Source organism: Colletes latitarsis, chromosome 10 (assembly GCF_051014445.1).
Source record: "Colletes latitarsis isolate SP2378_abdomen chromosome 10, iyColLati1, whole genome shotgun sequence".
Classification (NCBI taxonomy): domain Eukaryota; kingdom Metazoa; phylum Arthropoda; class Insecta; order Hymenoptera; family Colletidae; genus Colletes; species Colletes latitarsis.
The window spans coordinates 12,295,669-12,317,358 of NC_135143.1; the positions used below are offsets into that span (position 1 = coordinate 12,295,669).

The 21,690-nt window shown below is 42.9% G+C and overlaps 1 protein-coding gene across 2 annotated transcripts in view; it reads left to right on the plus strand.

The window, feature by feature from the left end:
• LOC143347236 (cell adhesion molecule 2-like) overlaps positions 1-21,690 on the plus strand; it is a 99,256-nt gene that overhangs the window by 38,585 nt on the left and 38,981 nt on the right. Inside the window, exon 1 of one of the 2 annotated variants that reach the window (XM_076776252.1) lies at positions 252-698. The exons of the other annotated variant lie outside the window; for it this stretch is intronic. Coding sequence (XP_076632367.1) covers positions 653-698 — 46 coding nt within the window. The 5' untranslated portion in view covers positions 252-652. Of the gene's footprint in view, positions 1-251; positions 699-21,690 lie in introns of those variants that run through there. 2 annotated transcript variants of the gene reach the window in all.

A 21,690-nucleotide genomic window follows, 5' to 3' on the forward strand; every position in this document is an offset into this window, starting at 1 on the left:
CCAGGTGGTCGTAGGGGGTGGAGTGGTGGGGGCGCAACTCCCGCAGCAGTCGTTCGGTCGTTTCCGTGGTCGTTCGTGCGAACGTACGACGTCGGTGGCTCTCCCGACGCGCGTCAGCGTAACGAAGAGCGCCGGGAGGGGAGAGGCTGTTCGAGTGGCGGGGGCGCAGGGGCCAAGAGTCAGAGCGTTGGTGGGGGCGAGGAAGGGGGTGAAACTGCGAGAGGGCGGCATTAGCTGACTGCGAGCGCACTTCGACACGCGATCGCCGCGCGGCATACACGGTTCTGCCCAAATGCCTGGCCGGCAGCGGCTGTTTCCTCGCGACGCGTGCCTCTCGCGCGATCGTCACGCGTGCGACTACTCGTGAGAGGGAGAGGTCAAGGGGAGTCCCGCAGACCTCTTCAGCCCCGTGGCCCACCGTCGTCTCCTCCCTTTCCAGTCGCGACAAGGTGCTCTCGGTTCTTACCTGCGCTGCTTCGTCCCGCGAGAACCGCTCTCGCCTACGATTCGGACACTTTTTTAAGCGCGACCGCCTCTCTCGATCTCTGTGTGAACCGCGTTTCCGCTGTGACAGTAATCGGTGCCAGTGAGTCCGTGAACCGTTTCGTTCCGAAAGTGAGAAAGCGCGATCGGCGAACCACCAGGGATCGTCATGGATTGGAGACTCGGACTGCTGCTGACCTGCCTCGTCGTAGCGGGTGAGTCCGTGTTCGTGTTCGAGCTGGACGAGCAGAGTCGATTCGTCGCGTGTCGCCGATGGGAAAGAGTTTTCCATTCGGTGCTCGATCGTGTCGACGCCTGCATAGATGCGTGCTGTGTCACTCTATGCGGCACTCGGCGAACGGGAGGGTAGCGTGCGTCCGGCTGCATTAAGAATTCCGCTGCGACCGGATTCGGGGGCCGTCGTTTGTTCGATAATCCGGAGTAACTCGGAGATTTTTTTCGCCACCGACGTCGAGACGCGAACCGACGCCGCTTCTGGGGACGGAATTTCCCTGTCTCTGTAACGATCGGTGCAAACTGCGTCGATCCGACGTACGCGTGCCAGCGACGAGCAAATTGTCATGGATAGGGCGGGCTTAACGCGTCAACTTTCGTTCCCGAGGACTGCTTCAGGTGTACCCTCTTTGGTATCTATCGTGTGTCCTTTTAAAATTATGCCCCTCTCGAGGCTTCAAACTAGAAACGTATCCTCTGGCACTGAAGGATACTCTTTTTTTTTAATTGTGATTCTATATTTCGCTATGTTTTGTTAAACCAACCACCGTTCCGTGTCCGTGAATTCTTCTACGTTCGCCACGTCACCCGTACGTGGATAACAGGATTCTCGCCCAATTTCTTAAATTACCTGCTCAATTTTAAGAATATCTTGCTTTTCCAGATACTACTCATTTCAGTCGACTATAGTACATACAATGTACAGCAAATAAAGTATCGTGAAGATCGAAACTTCCTTCGTATTTTATATTTTCGTTATTCCATGAAAGCCATTGCTCCGTGCGAGTGGAATAAAATTTCTTGAGTTTCTAACGTATATTTTTTGTAATTTACGTGCCCCTTCCGCGCTACGGTTTTGCAACACTGATCAATACATTTTATATTCCTTTTGTAACTTTACGTTTTAAATAACTTATTAGACTTTAAGTGGCGGTTAACAAACCTGCCTTGTTGGTTTCTCGATTTATTGCACTTTCGAGCATCGATTCTGATAATCTTCTATTAGAAGAAATTCAAAACATATTTCAAGAAATATTTTAAACACGCAATCAATTTTTACGCAATTTTTAAAGTGAATTCTAGCTTTGCAATTCGTAATATATCTTGTATCTAGGCTTCCAGAAAAGGGAAAGTTACTAATCAATTAACGGGAAAATTTTTGTTTGCGATTCGAAAGACTCGCGGAAGCCTTGAGTCTCGAAACCATTGGGCTCCCTTCCAACTCTCTGTAACTTCATTCAGAAACCAGCGAAATTCATCTTTGATACTCTCCGAAGGCAAGAGAGTGGCACACACGGAAAGTTAAAAAGTGTATAACAAAATCTATTCCTTCTCGTCCTTCGTGCAGCGAATGGATCTTAAAATGTTCAGACATCCCTCGACCGAGTCTCTTCCAAACCTTTCTTCGCGTCTTCCATAAACCATCGTCCTTGCTGCTTCTTAAAAGATTTAAGATGTCTCCAAGGTTTCATCCATTACGAAAAAAAAACTTAGGAGAGACCGTCACGTAGACAAAGATCGAATAAATTTATTATAGGACGCGTATTATTTTTTGCTATTCAAGATTCGGGGTCGAGCTAAAGAATTCTAAAATCTTTAAGAGCTTTTCGAGAAAATCGCATTTGCGAATGTGGGCTAGAAAATGCTTGGATGTACAAAATGAAGATAGAATCGAAACGTTTAAATAAAATAGGGTAGCAAAGTGTCAGCCAAAAAATAGAAATAGATTTGGATCGATAATCGTTCAGTTTCGAGACTTTTAATAAATGCTTTATGGTTACAAATATGGACTGCTTTTATTATTCGAGTTGCTCCCGTTGTATAAATCGTAAATAAAAAGGAATCGCGAAAAGAGCCATCCTGCCCGAGCGTCTTCGGTTCTCGCAAATTTATTCAATAATCCTGCTCAGCGTGCATAAATCAAATTGATCGTTTCTAAACATAGCTAATACTCGAGTCGTTTTCGATACACAAATTTTGAATAAATCAGGGCAAGAATCTAGTAGGTAGAAACACCGAGCTTATCACAGATAACACGTGCTCCTTCCTACTCCAGTATTTCCAGAATTCCACTAATGTATCACATAATCCTGTTGCTCATTGTGCATAAAGTACGATTATTAATTCAAATACATCCCAACGTTTCAGTCTTCTTCGACGTATAGACCTTAACCAAATTAGAATAGAATTTAGCAGGTAGAGATCGGAATACATATATCGTAGATTATACGTTCTGCTTCCTTAATCAATGTTTAATCCATCTAACGACGCAGCTGCTCGTTATCTATAAATCTCATTAGTTGTTGCAATAATTTGTTCCTCTTCCTACCTTATTATTCCTAGTATCTACCTAATCTATTCAATGACTCTTCTACCCTTTGCATGAATAACTTTCGCTGTTGTAAATTTAACTACTGTTGCATTGTTCGACGCGTGAACCTCGAACAGACCGGAAATCTAGGAAAGCGACGGAGCCTTTTCCGTTTTAATTCAAATTTACAAAGCTTTCGAGTAGTCATCTTGGAAATAAATTCTCACCGAATCACCCGAGGAATGTAATTGATATTTGTTGGGTAAACCTGAAATCTGAAAACAAATCCCACGGGACGACGAGGCTAACAAGTGCATCGGAGATAACGGACTCTCTTTCGTGGCTCGGTGTTCCCAGCTTTTCGCAAACGTATCGACTCATCATTGTGCTCAAATCACCGGCACCGTTCTAAGTGTAGCAAATACTCGAGTCTTCGACGTACAAACCTCGTACAGACAGAAATCAAAACAAGAGTTCAACAGGTAATGGCGCCGGCAAGTTCACGACAAATAACAGGTTTTTCTTCCTTCGCCTGGTATCTCGTACAACGACCCTTTTGTTCGGCATGCATAAATTATTTTCAGTGTTTCGAATACGGTTAATACTCGGAGCAGTCGACATGTAAATTCGAAACAAACAGAAATGAGAAGAGTTCGGAAAGTGCATTGCTGTTAACAGAGTCTGCTTCTCGCTTTAGTATCTGCCCCCGTAATGAGTTTAAAATTTGGGGTAAAAGTTGAGTTATTCTCAATGTCTTCAGATTTTACAAATTTACTCAATGACTGGCCCGTTCGATATTGCATTACATTCAGTCGATATAGAAAGTAAGAGACTTATTTGTTCAGTAATTTTTCTGGCAACACATAAATCGCTACTGTCGGTGAATGCACATAAAATTTGAATTCGATACATGTAAGGTTTGAGGAAATCGGAATTAGGATGTTCCACGGATTACACTGTTTATAGACAACCGGTAAATACACTGAATAAACATTGAATATACCAGTAAATACATCGGAGATAATACATATTCAGTATATCTACATGCTTCGAAATTGTATCCGATAATCCTCTCCCTAATGAGTTTAAATTACTTCTGCTGGCACAAATATATCCGATATTTCCTCCTCGACCATGCAAACCTTGACCATACCCGGGAAGAAGTTCACCTTCCAGATAGAGACACCGATAGTCGCCGTTTTCTATAAAATCTATCGCACGACTCCCGGTGCACGCGAATAGGCAAATACAGCTAATATTCGAGCACTCGTCATAAAATCCTGGAACAAAGGAAAATCGGGTAAAGAGTTGCAGGGATCTCTATAGACCGTAGGAAGTTCATTTACAGATAACAGGTTCTCCTTCCTGCTCGAGTGTCTCTAGGTTCTCGCGATTCTATCCGACGATCCTCCCCCGCACGCGTTTCCAGCAACCACTCCGACTCATTCCCCCGGCTACCCACGTAGCTCGTTCCAAAACTCATTTCGCGATACGGGATAAACAACACCGCGACACGGCGAGCCTCCGTCGGCTCTTCGGAGCCCCGGAGGCTTTCTACGGTATTCGACCCAATTACCAGCTCGCCCGTTCGGTTTTTCTGGTCGGTTTCGGTGCCACGGGCGGCCCCGTCCGGCCCCCTAATCTCCCGGAAACGGGCGTTCCCCCCTCCCCAACCATCGATAACGGAAGGGCCCGAATCGCAAGACACCCGGCGATCCGATCGCCGGATAAGGAGCGTATCGCGGCTAGATCGATAGGCAGAGACGATGGGGCGGTCGCGTCGAGAGCAACGCTCGTTGGGAGCTCCAATTTCCTGATGGAAGCGGATTAATATAATTTAATGGCGCCCCGGGAGAATTGTGCATCTCGTAGCGCGATCTGCCTGCGAACTGACGCGCTAGCGATGACCTCAAGCCGCTCTGGAACTCGGCACACCGACGCTCGGATAACTGCAAGTCCCCCTCGATCGGATAACTGAAAGGTGGTAGTCGAATTTAGTTTCATTTTGCGAACGACAAACGTCCCAAGCATTCTCTTCCCGTGCACCGTCTCGATTACAAATAAAAAATAGAATTTGCCTACGTCTTTTAACAGAGAGGTCACAGAATCGCCCGCGGTGTATCGTTCTAACGAACCATTTATTTCATTTAATAAGTGACCCCGTTTCTAAATTTGGACAATCAACAACGCTCTATTTACGTTGTTTTATCGCGAGATACGTTCCGGCGAATTTGTTTGTCCCTGGTATTCGCCCGAGAAGAAAGACAGTCGTTCGTAATCATTTCCATCGTGTGCACGCGACACCTGATCTCGATACGATCGCCATTTATCGAAAGAGCAATAGGGCGAAAGGGGGTGGATCTATCGGGTCGATCGCAATACAGAGGTATCTCCTAATGCATAGAAAAAGAACGATCAATCCAACGATTCGTCGGGGCGCGTAATTTCCAGGTCGTCGCTAGCTCTCTCGTTCCGTTTCGGTTTCCCGCGTTCGTCTTCTCGTCGTGTACAGGTGTCGGCGGTAGTCGATCCCGCGATATCCCCTCTGATTAACGATAACGATCATAATAATTTAATTTAACACTTGGAGAGAGAAGGAGGTCACAGTCGCGCATCGATCTTCCGCGGAGAGGTGCGCTTCTAGATGCAGCGAGCAAATATTAAAGAGGTACCCACCGCCCTCTGCTCCTCCCTCGGGAGTTCTCCGACGAAACCATCCCCCTCTCGACCCGCCGATCCGTCCACGAGCTTTTCTTTCCCTCTGTCGTTGTTTTTTTCCCTCCGCGGGTCCAGCTAGGCGAAAACAGGGCCGACCGTTTATGAGAAATGCAAACCAAGAACGCGACTGTCCACCCCCGCTCCCGTGGACCGGTTTTATTTTCTCTGGGGCGCGCAGCCCGCGTTTTCCCGATCGTTTACGGACCCCCACCGAAGAATTATGGAGTCTGGTCGGGCCGAGAGACGCCTGGTAATAACGTTCAATTACCGCTTTTATCGCGCCGCGACGCGACGTCTCGAAACGCCGCCTTTCCGCCAAGCGCGCGATCAAACGACGACGGTCGTCGTTGACGTCGCGCCGAGGGTCCCTTTAACTCGTTGGGCGGCACGTTCTTGGGAAGGGTGGGGAGGGAGAATGATTCGAGATGAAAAAAAAGAAATGAAATTGTTTTATAGAGGGTGAGTCATGCAATTGGGGCGGGTCGTGTCTCTCGTCTCGCCGTAAGGATAGCAAAAAACTGTCCGTGGAAAAAGCTGAACGCTATAACGAGATGTATCTTTACGCGACCTCGCTTTTTTTGCATAAGTGCAATTACTCTTTTGCAGCTGCACCGTTGCACTTATGGAAAAAGCAACGTTATAGGTAATTAGATGTCGACGTTACGTTCGGCTTCTTACGCGCGTCGGTTTTGTTTTACGCGAGCCAGCGACCAGCCAAAGGGTTGCCCTCGTGGGTGTCGGTTTTAGGTATGTGAGCGAGGACGAATTTGGCGAGTGGGAGTCGTTTGGCTAGAATATTGCTGTATAGTTTTTGATGTGAACATTAGATGTGTATGTTATGAAGCCAGCTCGAAGAAGAGTTGTAGTAACGTTCAGTTGTAAAGAGAGCCCAGTAGAGAAGAGATGTACGCCAAACGAGAAAACTAATTGTAAGCGAGAGAAGTAAGCTAGAAAGAGAAAAGAGTCATCACGAGATATTACATTAGCTTCATTTATTATTATTTGAATATATCGTATCGTGTATATCTGTTGTAAATTCCAAATTAAAATTTCGTCCCATTCGATCCACAGCCCTAAACGTCGCGACGCACTATGCGTGGATTCTCAACGTCTACTGTGCCACGTGGATCGCCCGTGTCACGCTTTGAAATTTGTTGAATTTTTAAATTTATAATTTCACAGCATCAATTTTATTCTGAAATTTTCGTTTCTGAAAATACATATCGCAAATTGATCTCGACTAATTTATTTTAAAGGGAGAATCACGACCGTCGAGCACGTACGTTAAGTTACGATTACTTTATATTAATCGTTGAAAAGATAAATACATTTTGGAGCGTATGGTTCCATCGGGCGGCACGACAAACGTCAACCGTTTGTACGCAAAAGCACAAAATACGATTATATTGCTCGCGATTAAACGCATATTTTTCCATCCGCTTTTAACGTTAAAATATTTCCCCGGGCAATAAATAAATAATCCGTTGAGAGTTAATAATGTAAAAACAAATTTGCCCCGGCGGAATTTGAACAGGTGCCAAAAAATTAGCGCGCTACCTACGCTGCTGCATTTTTTGTATTATAAATGGTTTATCGCGCACACTGCGCGAAATGAAAATACATGTAACGGCGAATACGCAACAAACAATGTCCAACGTTTTAAAAAAAAAAGTGAATAAATAAACATAGTAGAGTCGGTCTAAATTATGGATTGTAAAAGGGTGTAGACAATTTTGTCAGTATTTAAACTTATTTCTTCTGTTTACGTATTTAAGAAATTAAATAGAAGCAGTGTGACGATAACAAAATGGGGCGAAGGGGTGAAACCACCCGCGAAAGGTCGAGGCTGCAAATACTAAACTCGAAGAAAAATATTTTAACAAAAATTTTGACGGTTTTTGACATATCTAAAGCAAATGTCAGCATCTTTCATGTTTATTTAAAAAGTTTGGACACCAAAAACGGGAACATTCGTTATAAAAACATCCGTTCAAAAATTCCATTTCTTGTGCTTGCAGCTCTCGGTACTAAACATCTCAATATGAGTATTGTTTTGTTAGTGCAATAAAGAATCGAAGATGTCAAACTCAATTTGAGCTTTGTTCGAACAAAGATAAGAAACAGGGTTGATATTTCTTATCACCGTATCATTGACATGTTAATGAACGTTTGTACGAAGATAATGTATCAATGATCAATGCGTTAATGAAAGAAAAGTCCTCTGTGTCCCTTAGCGCCATGGACAGTGTCCGCTATTGTTATTAAGAAACGATACGTACCGATAAACGTGCAGAAACTGTCCATTCTTACTTCGAATTGTTTCATTTCGCAAAGGTTTCTCTTGGCCAGGAAATAAAACAATTTTAATAAATGGGACGTAAAACTTTCGGGGGTGGTTTCACCCCCTGAACTTGAGTTAGCAGAAAAAAAATACTCTTCCGTTTCATTGAAATTGGAGTTTCGTGACAGTTATTTTTTTCTGTTGAAACGAGTAAAATGTTTGATCTGTCTTTTCTTCAAAATTTTTGTCAATGTCCTGTTATTGTATCCCATGCTTTCATGAGTACAGGGCTCATTAGCCCATACTAATTTGATTGACACTGACATTAGTAAGTTTCCCTTCACAAACCAAGCGAATTGCCCTAATTGCATGATTCATTGTACAGGGGGACCATAGAATTAGGGAAGACATAGCGTAGCCTTTGATACGGAATCAATCGAAGCCTAGTCCTTACTCGACCAAAGCTTACTCAGTCTCCATTCAGAACAAACCTAATCCAAGGAAGGCCCAAGACATACACAGAGATCCACAATTAGTTTGGATGATCCTAGCCCTAATTTAAGTTTAGATATGTTTAACAATGTCTTACATCAGATCTCTACTTAATACAAACTTGACCAAGTTCTAACTCACAGTCGATAGACCTAATTTTGCCAAGGTACTCGAGGGTAGTTTTATGCTAATAAATGCTAGCAAAAATTCTAATTTGTTAGTTATTAAATTACTACCCCAGAAATTACTTTTTCGTGCCACTATTTTTTATTACCGCTCGTGTGCATTTAAAATTTCGAATCTCTGCCTAAAACGTAACTAAAAGTTATCGAAACTGTTAAGAAAACGCAAGACCGTGAGATTGAATTTTTTTGTAGCGCGAAACGCGAAACTTTCCGCCGTCCAATTGCGTTGGGGGCAATTAATCGGCGACCGTTGGCGACAAACTCGTTCATAAAGCTTCACGGCCGACCAGGACGCACTAAAGTATTTCTATTAACGCTTTTTTAGCCGGGGCGATTCTAGCACGCGACCTAATACTGGAAAGCCAGCGCGTGCGATTTACAAAAATCTATAAACTGGTCGTCGCCGGACTTGCGTTCGAACGAGAATAGAAAACGAAAGAATTCGCGTTACGATACCGCGTTTAGAAATTAAAATTACACCCGACTGCGGGGAATATGTTAATAAAAGAGAGGAAAAAGAAATTTACGACGATAATAAATTGCTCGAATGTGTTAACAAAACTGACGCCGCAATGGCGGACGCGCGAGTTTATTGCGAAATGAAAAAGACAAATCGCACGCGACGTGGCACGTTCTTCAAGGTTTGACACGGATAAGCTATTTAAGGCACTCACGCACGATCTGCGTTTGTGTTAGTAACATCGCGAAACGATATTATTGAGACAATATTTCTAATTTGTCTCCTCATTTCGCTGTGAACAATCGTTCACAGATTTTGAATGCTCAATGGATTCCCAAGATTTCGATAATATCAATAATAAAAGATTTTTAGATTGTTTCAATATTCATATGGCATTAATCCGCAGTATTGTCCAGAGGCAATCAATATCATTGTCAATATTTGATGCTGCGCAATAATATTTACCGTACCTGGTTGCCTTTACATGAAGCGTGTTGTTACATCGCGAGTGATTAACCCTTTCGTACCAATTGTATATCTGTAGACTAGATGTTTAAAACTATTGCATATAATATTTCTGTTATTTCCATTATATGTATATTATGTTTTAATTTAGTATTCTATTTATTTTGCAAATTTTTCTTTGCACCGATTATCGAATCTGATCAATAGTTAGTGCGATTTTAAAAGAACCCGTGGATTAAAATCTATTATTCCACTTTCGTAATTCCCTTTTACAATAAATATATTAATGATCCGTCGCAAAACGCCAGGTACTCCCCGGATGACCCAATAGATGTAAGATACGTACGATTATGGGGAAAAAAACAGAAAGCCACTTAACCTGAATACCTTAATGACGCAGACAATTGGTCGACATGTGTGTTTCGCGTTTCAATACTGCTTCCTTTCGATTCGAATCGAGTTGTTTAAACGACGAGAGGGTGGAGGGTAGGGGGGTTGTATTCAGTTGACCGATATATCCTATTCTCGCAGCAATTCCATTAAAATCCATGAAACCGTTCGGTTGGATATTAAGCGCCGCCCATGATCGACGAAGAGCGATGTTACTCTTGCGACATCACATTAACGGTAATAGCAAAAAACGAGTGCTCGTTATTGATTTTCATCCAGAGATCAGTATATTGCGTCGATGAATTGCTTGTAATCGTCGTCGTCCGCTCGGACGATGAAAATAGAAATTCATTTGTTCGTATGGAAATATGTTGTTACCGGACTTTTCGGTGTATCTCTTTTTGGTTTTATTTCTCTTTTCGATACTCGTGACGATATAACAATTTAAAGCGACATCGGTTACCAAAAGGCCGAGCGAAATGAAATAATACTTTTCGCGGGTCAAACTTCGAATTTAGGCGACAGCAAAGTAATACATTTTTATTCGACGTGCCATCAAATTTGCTTGGAAGATTGCACTCCCTGAAAAGGGGATCAAAGAAACGTCATTTTATTCTTTAAGCAAATATCTTTAACATTGAATTTAATAATCTAACGCATTTGGAGTAAAGTTTTCTAACGAATCGGAATAATTAAACGGGGGATGCAATTTCGAAAGTCCTGCTAGGGGGTGGAACAAGTGGAAAGACGAATCTCGGTTGGAAAATTGGAGCGTGCGACCGCGTATTGCGGATTGATCTGGCCGCGATAAAATGGCGGCGTTAACGCGACCGCGGTTCGACGCTGGAACCTCCCTGATGAACAATTATCTTATGAAGCTCAGGCCTGTAAGAGGGCGTAGGTGGTCGTGGACCGCGTGTCAGGAAATGGGTCGTTGTAATGGCCGCGTAAAGTCCTCGTGAAAGTTGCACGCTTGTTTACGGCCGTGCTACACACACGCGTAGCACCACACGCCGCTCGTCAGCCCACCCTGCTGACGCACACTTACCCCCTCGTAAATGCGGAAAGTGCCACCGGGGGTTGATAACGAAAATCGACGCTACCTCCTCCCCTTTACTCCCCGTTCCACCCTGTTGTTACCGTCGGCTGATGGCCACTCAATTCTGTACGTTGCAAGATTTGAGTGGCTCGCTCGAAACGGAAGGGGGTCGGAATCGCTCGAAATGGCCGCCCTCGAGCCCGCAGTCTCTGATTTCGATGTCCAGATTTTCGTCTCGATCGAAGGCGACCGCCCCAGGGCACGGAAAATTCACCGTTTCGCGACAAGAAAATACTTGCTTCGACACGAGATTTAAGGAACACGTCGATTCGACGGGCGTCAGACTTCGTAAATATTATTAATTTGATTTAATTTCATATTTTGTTAGGTTTTAAGATGATGGACAGTTTTTTTAGAAGGTCAAGAAAATTAGACGTTGATATTAACGATTGCAAGTAAATTGTTGCGTTTCTAAAAATACTAACGTTATTTATAAGGCGACCCGATACTTTGTCCATCTGGAAGCTCTACTAAAATTGATTACCCTTAGCATAACCGGGAGGTTACGTGTACTTTATCATAGACTGTGCTCGGTGTATCGAAAGGGTTTGGGTTTGTTAACAACAGCTGGAGTTTGTTGGTAAACTTGCGCCACGTATTAATCAATTACGTCGCCATTTGCGTCGACGCGGCGCGCGGAAAGTATCGAGTGCTTTTAATTTAACACTGAAACGAATTCGAACAGTCGACGTCACCGAGACACCTTGCAATACTGAAAAAGTTCCGTTTGTTTGTTCGACCGTACGATCGTCCACAAACTGTGAATCTCGATTGCACGGCAGAGGTTCGAGGATTTTTTCCACGGATTTCGTACGTTAGTTTTGGTATCCTTTGGTATAATGATGTCTCTTTGAGAGCGGATACGTCGCTAAAATTGAGTAAAGACCAACGAGCTGGGCGGAGAGCTTTGAAAATTTAAATTTATTTCGATGTCGTGTGAGATCTTTTTAAAAAGAAAACCCGTGGAAAAAAATGACACAGAATTTTAATTGAGACTCTTACGATTCATTTCCGTTTTACGAGGAATCCGGAATTAATGAATACGTGAAACTCCGTTCTCGATTCTTTCCACAATTATCTTTGCGATCGAGTTAACCGTCAATTAATTTTGTTTCCTCCATTTTTTTAAACGACGTTGATATTAATTAAGTCATTTTAGTTGTCATATTTCGTATTTTCTCCTTTCTCTTTATTTTTAACCAAATGAATTCTTTCGAGGGTGAATTTTTTGTTCCCGACAAGGTAGAAGTCTCTCTCGAATAATTTTTTACAGTCAGGGTTTACGAACGAGTCATTTGCGACTAAAATTCGCCAAACTCCGTGTCTGGCGTGCCCTGTCCTCTTCGATCAGGTCGCCTGAAATCACGAGAACATCAAAGAGGGTCGAAAAGAGTCATGCTGGAAAATATTTAGAACATAACTCGCGCACGCGTGGGCACGCTCGTGTTTTTCGTCCAGAGTGGAGCTTTCGCGTTTGTTTTCTAAACACGGAAGTAATTCCCCCGGAGGAGTTAGAATCCCTGGGACGATTTGGAGAAACCGCAGACCGCGGATGCGCTTCGTATGGCGCGCAGGACCATCATTGATGAACGCACACGTAAACGCGGCCCGGCTAAAAAGAGCCTCGACCCGTTTACCATTTTTTCTCGCAGCTTTCGAGCGCGAGAAAAAGAGACGAGGGGCGCGGGAGTGGATAACTTGAAAGTTTGATTGCATCTGTTCTTCCGTGAAAGAATTAACAGTGTTTTGACGGAGCCGGGCGCCACTCGGTTGGAAACCCCGTCGGCTGAGGAAAATGGAATTTCCAGGGGAATCGAGTTTCCCTGTACTCTATTCTGCCCGTGACACACTCCGCGCACAAAACGTATTATTAAACAAACAAAAATTTATTTACACTCGGTACTATTATTTTCTGAAACGGTGTCCATTTTTTTTTATTTCCTACTTTCGTTCTATGAAATTTTTACAAAACCCCTGAAAGACCAAGTGTTCTTTTTTGGCTTGGAAATGTTAAAAAGTCAGTATTTTTTAAAGATGACTCGTGTTAATTTAAAAAGTGGTCGCTGTTCGACCATTTGTCATAAATATTCCTTGTAACAGAGTCGATAAATATTCGTTCGTATTATAGTCGAGAAACGTTCGAATTGGACATTGTTCGAAACCGCGGGAAGGCGATGAGTATTATTCCATCGGCGTAGAACAGCATATGATGAGATTGGATTAATTGATAAGTGTTCCATTGCGTCCATTAGCGTTTAATTAAATAACTAACCCATCAGCTGATTGCAGATTGATTTTACCGGTGCATCGTTTTTACAAATTTCGCGTATGTATGTCAAAATAGATTTTATCTGTAAAATCAAATTGCCCGCGGGTATATTAAAAACATTGCGTTTCACGAATTGTTTCAGCGAGTTCTTCCTCGCGATGATTGGGAACGCTCGTTATATTCTTACGCCCAGTTGAATTTAAAATTAATTTATTCTACATTAACAGTTGCTCGATCGAAAAATTTCCGATGATGTTGGCATTTAATCTTAACACGTTATAATGGCATAGCAACCTGACCCTTGGCGCTAACGTGTCAGCGCGCTTCGACATTAACTTGAATAAATGTTGTTTGTCGTAAAAAATAATGGAATATTGTTTGCTGTGTTTGGTGTCGATCGATAGAGTGTTCTGGGAGCGAAACTTTATTAAACTTTTTACAGCACATAATATAATAATGAATATTTAAACACCCCTTCGTTTCAATGTAGGTCTTTTCCCCTGGCAAAATGAACGTTGATTTAGGTTACGACCGTAAAAAATCACAAATATACGTGTCCGTGCAATGCAGCAAAAATAATAAATCAAATTGTTACTTAGTTTATCTTTTGACGTGAATGTTCCTTCGTTGATATTTCGGAATATAAAGTGCTGGTCACCGGTGCGTTGTAATTTTAAAAAGTTTCATGGACAAAATATACAAAGTATTACTCAAAAACGATGTTTCTCGCGAATCAGTTTTTTATAAAATCAATAAATAAGTTCTACGTGGACGATGGTTGTTATTGACGCGAACGGTGTAGCCGTGTCTGTGTCCCAATAATTTCTGCAAAGAAACTGATTGTGAGCTCGTCTAACTTGCACAAACTTTCTTTGTAGACAGGGTGTCTCGTTTGTCGTGATTAAACTCTCGGACTGTCAGACGATGGGACAAGTTCTTTGCTGTGCAAACGTGTTCCAAACACTGCTAACAAAGAAATTATCGCGCGAAGAAGTTGGGGTAAAATAGCAATAAAGAGTATCGAGGCAGTCGAGAACTTCTTTCCAAATAGTTTTAATGGACACTTAATATCAGTCGTCCATTTTGTGCTAAAAACATTTCGAATGATTATCAGAAAATTGCGATCGACTCGAAAAAAGTTACTCTGCGACAAAGCAGAAAAATGCTCCAATATATTTGATGGAAAATATTCCAGGCGGTACTAAAATGAAAAAAAGCATAAAAATTACGGATAACAGGGACGAGTATGGTATAGAGCTCGAGCGGAATGTTGTTTTCGTGCCCGAGTATTGTTACGGAGATATAAAAAATAATCATCGTTCGTCCCTCCAGCAACGGTAACTCATAATAAAGCGAACATTCGAATAATCGTGGCCGGTCCGCTGCATATATTAATCACAAAAGTAGGTTATTGATCCGCAGAAACCGTCGGACAAATTACTAGAGCGCCGGTGCTAGACGCGTATGAATTTTCATTAAAACGAACAAAGAAAAGTACGAGGAGAAAAGAGAAATAGTAGTTCCATTAGCCGGCGCGCAATAACAAAACCCAGCCGTGTGCGCCGCCGTTTATCCGTCTCGATTATTTTATTTCGCCAATCGCTCTGAAAACCGACGAAACTCGACGAGCGTTCGCAAGAGCTTCGAAAACACGAGAAGATCTCGTTTCAGAGAGGAAAAAAAAACCCACCCGCGTGCCTCTGTTTCCGCGAACGAGCGATATCGTCCGTCGAACCGTCAATTAAAACTGAGATTTCTCTTTTTAATCGTACCCGGGAAAGTATTCTTCCGTATTTCGCCAATTCGTTCCGTGCTACGAACGTTTCGATCGAAACCGGGACCACCCGGTGTATCCACTCGACGAAAAAACCGTTCCATCGATGACGAAATCGCACGAATTTTCACGCGTTTAAATTCCTCGTCGAAAAGTGACTTTACTCGGAGTCTTTGCGATTCAATGTCCCGAAGCCGCCATTGTGTCTCGCGCGGCGAAGTTACAAGCTTTCTTAACTAAGCTGTTGATACGAAAGAGACGCGTAGACGTCTTTGCAAACTTTCGAATGCTTACGTACTTTGCCAAGACGAAGTTCGGATCAAAAATTCGCCAACAGTTTCTTCCGGGAACGGAATTCGCGAACGCCTCTTGGAGCTCTTTTAACAATTATTTTCATCTCGAAATACTCTCCTGTTTAATGTAAGTTCCAAGATGCTAGTCGAAAAAGAACTCGTTCGTCTTGGAACCACAAAATTGCTGGAGTCGAGGATCTGTTGAAAAACTATGTTCTATATTCAGTGCCTTAAATTTCTTCGAAAAGATAGGTAACGAGAGTTCTTTCGTAACGTTCGTGCGGATGGATCGAAACGGGAACACCCTGTAGATTCGACGCGTTAATTTCGAAAACAGTCGTCCGTGAAAAAAGCGGTTCGAGGAAAAAAACACGCCCATGGTGCCGATCGTGCCGGATGTTAGAGGATTGTTGTCCCAAGGACGACGACGTTTCGACGGTGCGCTCATCCGACGCGACGCCGCGCAGCCGCGGCGGTCTCGTGTTACGCGTAAATTGACTCATTTTCAATTAACCACGATTTTAAGCGATTAAAGCAACCCGCCGTAACACGCCCATGTATGACGAGTACCATCTGTCCTTGCATTTCAGTCGCACGCGGCGTACCGTGACGCTGGAAAATTTTCACGTGTGTCCCTGCGCCCAGTGACGCTCAATTTTTCAGCCGTTCCACCAGACAGGAGATCCACCGTCACGGAAACCAATTCTACGTGAAAAAACACGTTGAAAATGTGGGATATCGTTTCCCCGTATGACGCTCCGTTTTCGAGAAAAACAACATCAAAACCGCGCGGCGCACCAAACACTTTGAATCTCGAATATCTCGAAAATCAAACGTTCTACGAAAAAAACGTATCCCTCGTTTTCTGTGTATTTTTTTATACTGTTTACCATTTCATTAATTATAAAATTGTTTTCCACTTCTAACCTTTTCAGTTCCGGAAGAAAGAAGGTTAGAATTTTGAAATGAAATACTAATTGCAAATCCGATATCCTCTATGTATAAAATACCGGCGCTCTTTTTGAAACTTCGTTTCCCCCAGTAAAAATAAACTCTGTCGATATTGATTATTTCGAAAAATACTTTGCCCCGAGTGCCCCAGTATTTTTGGATCGGAATTTAAAAAATTTGAGAGCCACTACGGGCGTTCGTTCGGATGTGTTTGGATAGGCTTGTTCGCGGACCAGGTGAGGGGTCAGAGGTGTCGCCATATGGGAAAAATCCTGACTGTTTATTAATAACCGAAGCTCCTGACGACGCACGAGCTCCGAATGCCTCCTGTCAGGCCCCATTCATTTGTCAAGCATTAAAAATTGATTTAGAAACTCGTCGATTTCCCGACAGCGTTTCCGGGGTAAAATTTACCGTGGCTGGAATTCGATGACGCAGCGTTAAACTGGGAAATGACTTATTGATGCCTGCAGAGTGAGATCGTGACCCGAACGAGTGGCTTTCGAACGCGACAGAGTTCGAATCAGGGCGACGTTCGAACAACTTCGAATAAATATTTACGCGAATAATTGTGTTCGCGACGTTTACTTGCAGTTAAATAAATTATCCGGCTAATGGTTGAGAAACTTTCATTCACTATGCACGTTTATTTATATACATCATTCGTTATTTATCCGACTGGCGAAAGGTCACAAAGAGGGGTACGAAAGTTGTTCCGAATTCCGATTTCGCTAATTTAAAATATCTTTCCGAGCCGAAACTGTGCGCACACTTAATTTAACCTAGTTTCTCTTATTTTTTATCGGTTAATAGTCGGGGTGAAAACTACCCTCTAAGCCGCGAAACAAACTAAATATCTATTTAACCTCTCGACGATCAACGTAGATCGAAAGTGTTTAAAGTTTAAAAAATGATAATTGAATGTTCTTGACGGTTTTCTTTCGCAATAGTCCACGATTCCGGCAGGTGACCTAGAAGAAAAACCCAATCCTTGCAGCTTCTTTCCGACTCGTCTCCCATCGTCCAATAAATTATGACCGACACGTTCGAGTTTGGTCCCGCGTGCCAAGAAACATCTCGCATTCTTCGATCGTGGGCCGCCATTGTGAACGACAGGGGGTTGTAGATCGCCTAAACAGTTCGGTCGGCAGGTGTAGGGCATTTTCCGTAACAACCGTGCGGACTTACCGCGAAACGACAAACGTTGTCGATAAAACAAGCGCCGGTACACGCTAACGGCGGGATTAACAGAACGATTTATTAGTATAATTTTAACGGTATTATAACGGTCCGAACGGTCCTGATATATTAATGGAATTTATAATCGTAAAAGTAATATCGCCGGCTATAATTGCTCTCGTCCCCCCCCTTCCCTCCTCCCCACCCGTCTCTGTTACGCGTATATAGTTTCAAAGATTAACTGGCCTGTAACGTTGGTCGTTTCCCATTCGCTATCGTATAGTATCCTTTGATGCAGAGTTTTGAACGTAATGACTGTAAATGGGTTTGATCTGTGACATCAGAGACTCAACGTGATTTTCGACTACGTAGACTTCGACGTGTACTGGGAATATGGACCGAACCAATCAGAGTAGATCGAAATTGTCGGTCTTCGACGATCAAACGTCCCCGTTAAGGACTCCGATGCGTCGATTTTATGTTAATAAATTATCGAGTTCGAGTTCGAGTTCGAGTTCGAGTTCCCAAAGAGGCACGATATCTAGAAAATTTATCTTTTATTCGTTGACCGATCGAGGTTCGACTTTTTCCCCAATGAAACAGGGGTAAAGGAATTACTCAAAACAGAAGCAAAAAAAAGTTTACTACTTATATCTCGTTGAAAGACCACGGAAAACAGAGCAAAGCTTTTCCAGCGTATGTATAACTAAAATTAAAGATTGAAGAAGCACACTTTCAGGCACAAAAGAGAAATACGTTTCAGGAGGGAGCGTGTGTATTCCCTGACACAAACGTTCACGAGAAAGAGCTTCCATATTACGGGGACGAGTTCTCTATTTATGCACTCCCACGAGCATAACCTAAAAATGGGGACAGCGCTCTTCAGAATTCATGTCAGGACTGTATCTTATACATATAAACTTATCGAAGCTGTCTCTGCAAAGGGTGAAACCAAACAGAAAGCATTTCTCGCGAGCGGGTAACGTCTACGAAGGAAACCAGTTTCCGTATATTTACGGGCGTGCAATCTAATTCGTCGAGCAACTTCCTAAATTTACCTTCGAAGTCATCGTAAATAGTTTCTACCACCCCTCGTCCATGATCGAAGAAGACAACCTCAACTACGACTTCGCTTTTGCTCCATTTCCTGCGAAATTGAACTTTCAAAGACATTAAAGATGGCGAACAGTTCCCACGGAGCACAGTGAATTCGCGCAACGTTCCCGTGAATTTTTACAGAATATTATATTCGATTCTAAGTTACCGAATTGCTCGTTTTCTACCATTTTCCTTTGACGCAAGACGATCCCGCGGAACCAGCCGTACTCCAATTGTTTCCAACGGTCGGAATCGTAATTCCTCGAACGGTGCTCGGAAGGGAAACGAAGAAAAATGCACAATGTGTTTACTTTGGAAGTAGGCTTAATCTTAGTTTATTCTTGTTCCCTTTCGAGCAACGTTCCATATTTTATTGCAACCAGAGGAACAGGGTGTACTTATCTTAAAGCTTAAGTATCTGGTCACGTTTGGGGAACCGACGATTTAAATTTTATCCACGAGTTACGATTACATCTGATTACAATGGCGCGAATCGTAATCTCGCGTAATTATTATTCCGAGATTGTCGTTACTCTGCGAGTCTTTGATTTGACTAAAATATTAAAGAGCTTTGCTCGACTGAATCAAGAGTCGGAGCATTTTTAGCGAGACACCCCGTACAGATCGATGTTTCCGCGCCGATGACGCGCTCGCGAAAAGTCATTGTTCGAGCGAAATAATAGCCGCGCCCTCGTCTGCAGGAACAGTTTCCAAATTCAGGAAAATAATTGAAGTCCCGTGGGTGGATGGGATAACAAAATGGCGATCGAAGGGGGGCGGCGGGACGGGTTGCAAAACACAAGTCAAGGAAAAAGGAAAATCCGGACGAGGCTGTCCCGTCGCTGACAGTCTTTCCTCGTTATCCTTGTCCCCTCGAATCCACATTTTATTTCGCGTCCGCTCGTTACAACGCCGTGGCGCAGAGATGTAAATTTGCATTATCCTCCGGTGATGGTAAATATTAAATTAAAAACAGACAAATTTCCCCGGTTGTTTGGCGACCGTGCACGCGCTACGTCGACGAGAGACTCTTGATTTATCAAATATGCTTTCGCCCATTCGGGCTGAAAAAACACGTCGCCCAGGGATCACGTTAATATGTTTTGCAATAATACCTGAATAACGCTCGACATTATCGCGTCCCGGCAATGATGACGCATCGTAGCGATTTATTTTTTCTCATTAGTGTTAAAACGGTCCGTTCGTTTTATATTTTCGTTGTCGAACAAATATTTGCTTGCTGGGAAAAGCTGTCCGTCTCCGCGACTCGAACCGAACAAAAGAGAATTATCTTTTAATGGCTACGAGACCGGACGCGCGTATCTCGACTTCTTTCAGATGCTAATATATAAGAGTTCGAACGTTTCGAGGAAAATTGCCGTTTCCTCCTTCGCGCTTTCAGTTATCCGATACTCGATCGCTGAAAGCTACTCCGCTCTGTTCTCGGAACTCGACATTGTTTTTTGCGTCTCGCAGGAAATGGAAGAATCTACGATCTTCGGGGACTCTGCTTAAACATAAGGAGTATTTTTAAGCGCAAAGATCAACGTCTACTGCGTCACGAGGTTAATGAAAATAATTGTCCAAGAAATTTTCTTTCTATCGAGTGTTTTCATACTCTGCACTAATTATGATCGATCAATATTCAACCTATCACGACCAGGTCATTTGACCAATTGTACAATTTACATTTGTTTGTAAAAAGCAGATAAAATTTGGTATTAAATTCTGGTTGGCTTCTGATGTGAATAGGAAATATATAGCAAAGATCAAAGGAGAGAATCTTTGGTTTCCACTGTCCTAGTCTAAGAACGCGTATTAAAAATACTAAAACTTTAGACCCCTGTAATTCCGAAACTACTAGTGTTTTCTCCATAATTGAGTCACCGTTGGAAGCGGTAAAGTTTCCCCTTTAAAATGGTTTTTGGTTTTCGTTGATCCGACTTACCGTTTTGGAGATATTGTAATTTATGTAAAAGGGTATTTTTCTTAATTTTACTATCTCTGTCTCCGTCTAACGCGTCGCGTCAGGCCTCTCTCTCGCACGTGAGTCGAGACAGTCGTGACGCGGAAGTCGTAGTATTTCCAAGAATTTACTACGCGGTCATTCATCTCGCCTCAATGAACGTAAACAAACGCTTCGGACCCTCGTATCTCCGAAACTAGCCACCGCATTGACGCGAAACTGAAATCGCTATATCTCCGGAACTAATTACGCTATCGGCTTGTATCAACGCTCGTTTTAAAGGGCATTTCGTCCTCTGTCGTATGAACATAACATTTATTCTAATTTATGTTGCCTTCTATGTTTATTTTCATATTTACTTTAACACTATGCACCCAAAGAAGTTTAGTATTAAACTCACTCATCTCTTCGGAACTATACATAAACTATACATCTATATTTCTATATTTCTTCTACATTAATTTAGAAATATACTTCTATACTTCTAAAAAAGGCTTAATTTATCCTGGAATCCTACTAGTCTTCGGAGCCGAACTTAGGATCTCGTAGTAGTTTTTATTTCCCTTCTGTTGTCCTTCATAACAAGATCCTCGATCACAATCGGTATTTTTAGATAACCTTTGTCACTTTTATCCAGTCGTTTGACATTGTAGATCGACGCCTGAGCACCGTTAGGGCCATTTGGAGCGTCTTGGAAGCTAAACTCGATTGTCTTCGAGATAATAAATTTATTGTCGAGGACCTTAAACTGTCCAATCGTTTTTCATCGACTCGAGCTGATCGATGGACGGGACGCGTGTACATTACAAGCGATTATTGTCGTCGATAGAACGTGTTTTTGCGTGTTCCGTTCGCAGCCATTCGCCGCTCCATTGTCCTGAAACGATTTATTCCAGCGGCGCGATGTCGCTCCGCTTTTAAATACGGTACCGCTTTTTGTCCCGTTTTCTACAAATATCGAAATACCAGGGTTCGCCTCCGCTAAACGTCCCTCTTTTTTCCCCCGACGATTGAAACCTTTTGGAATGATTGTTTCTTTGTC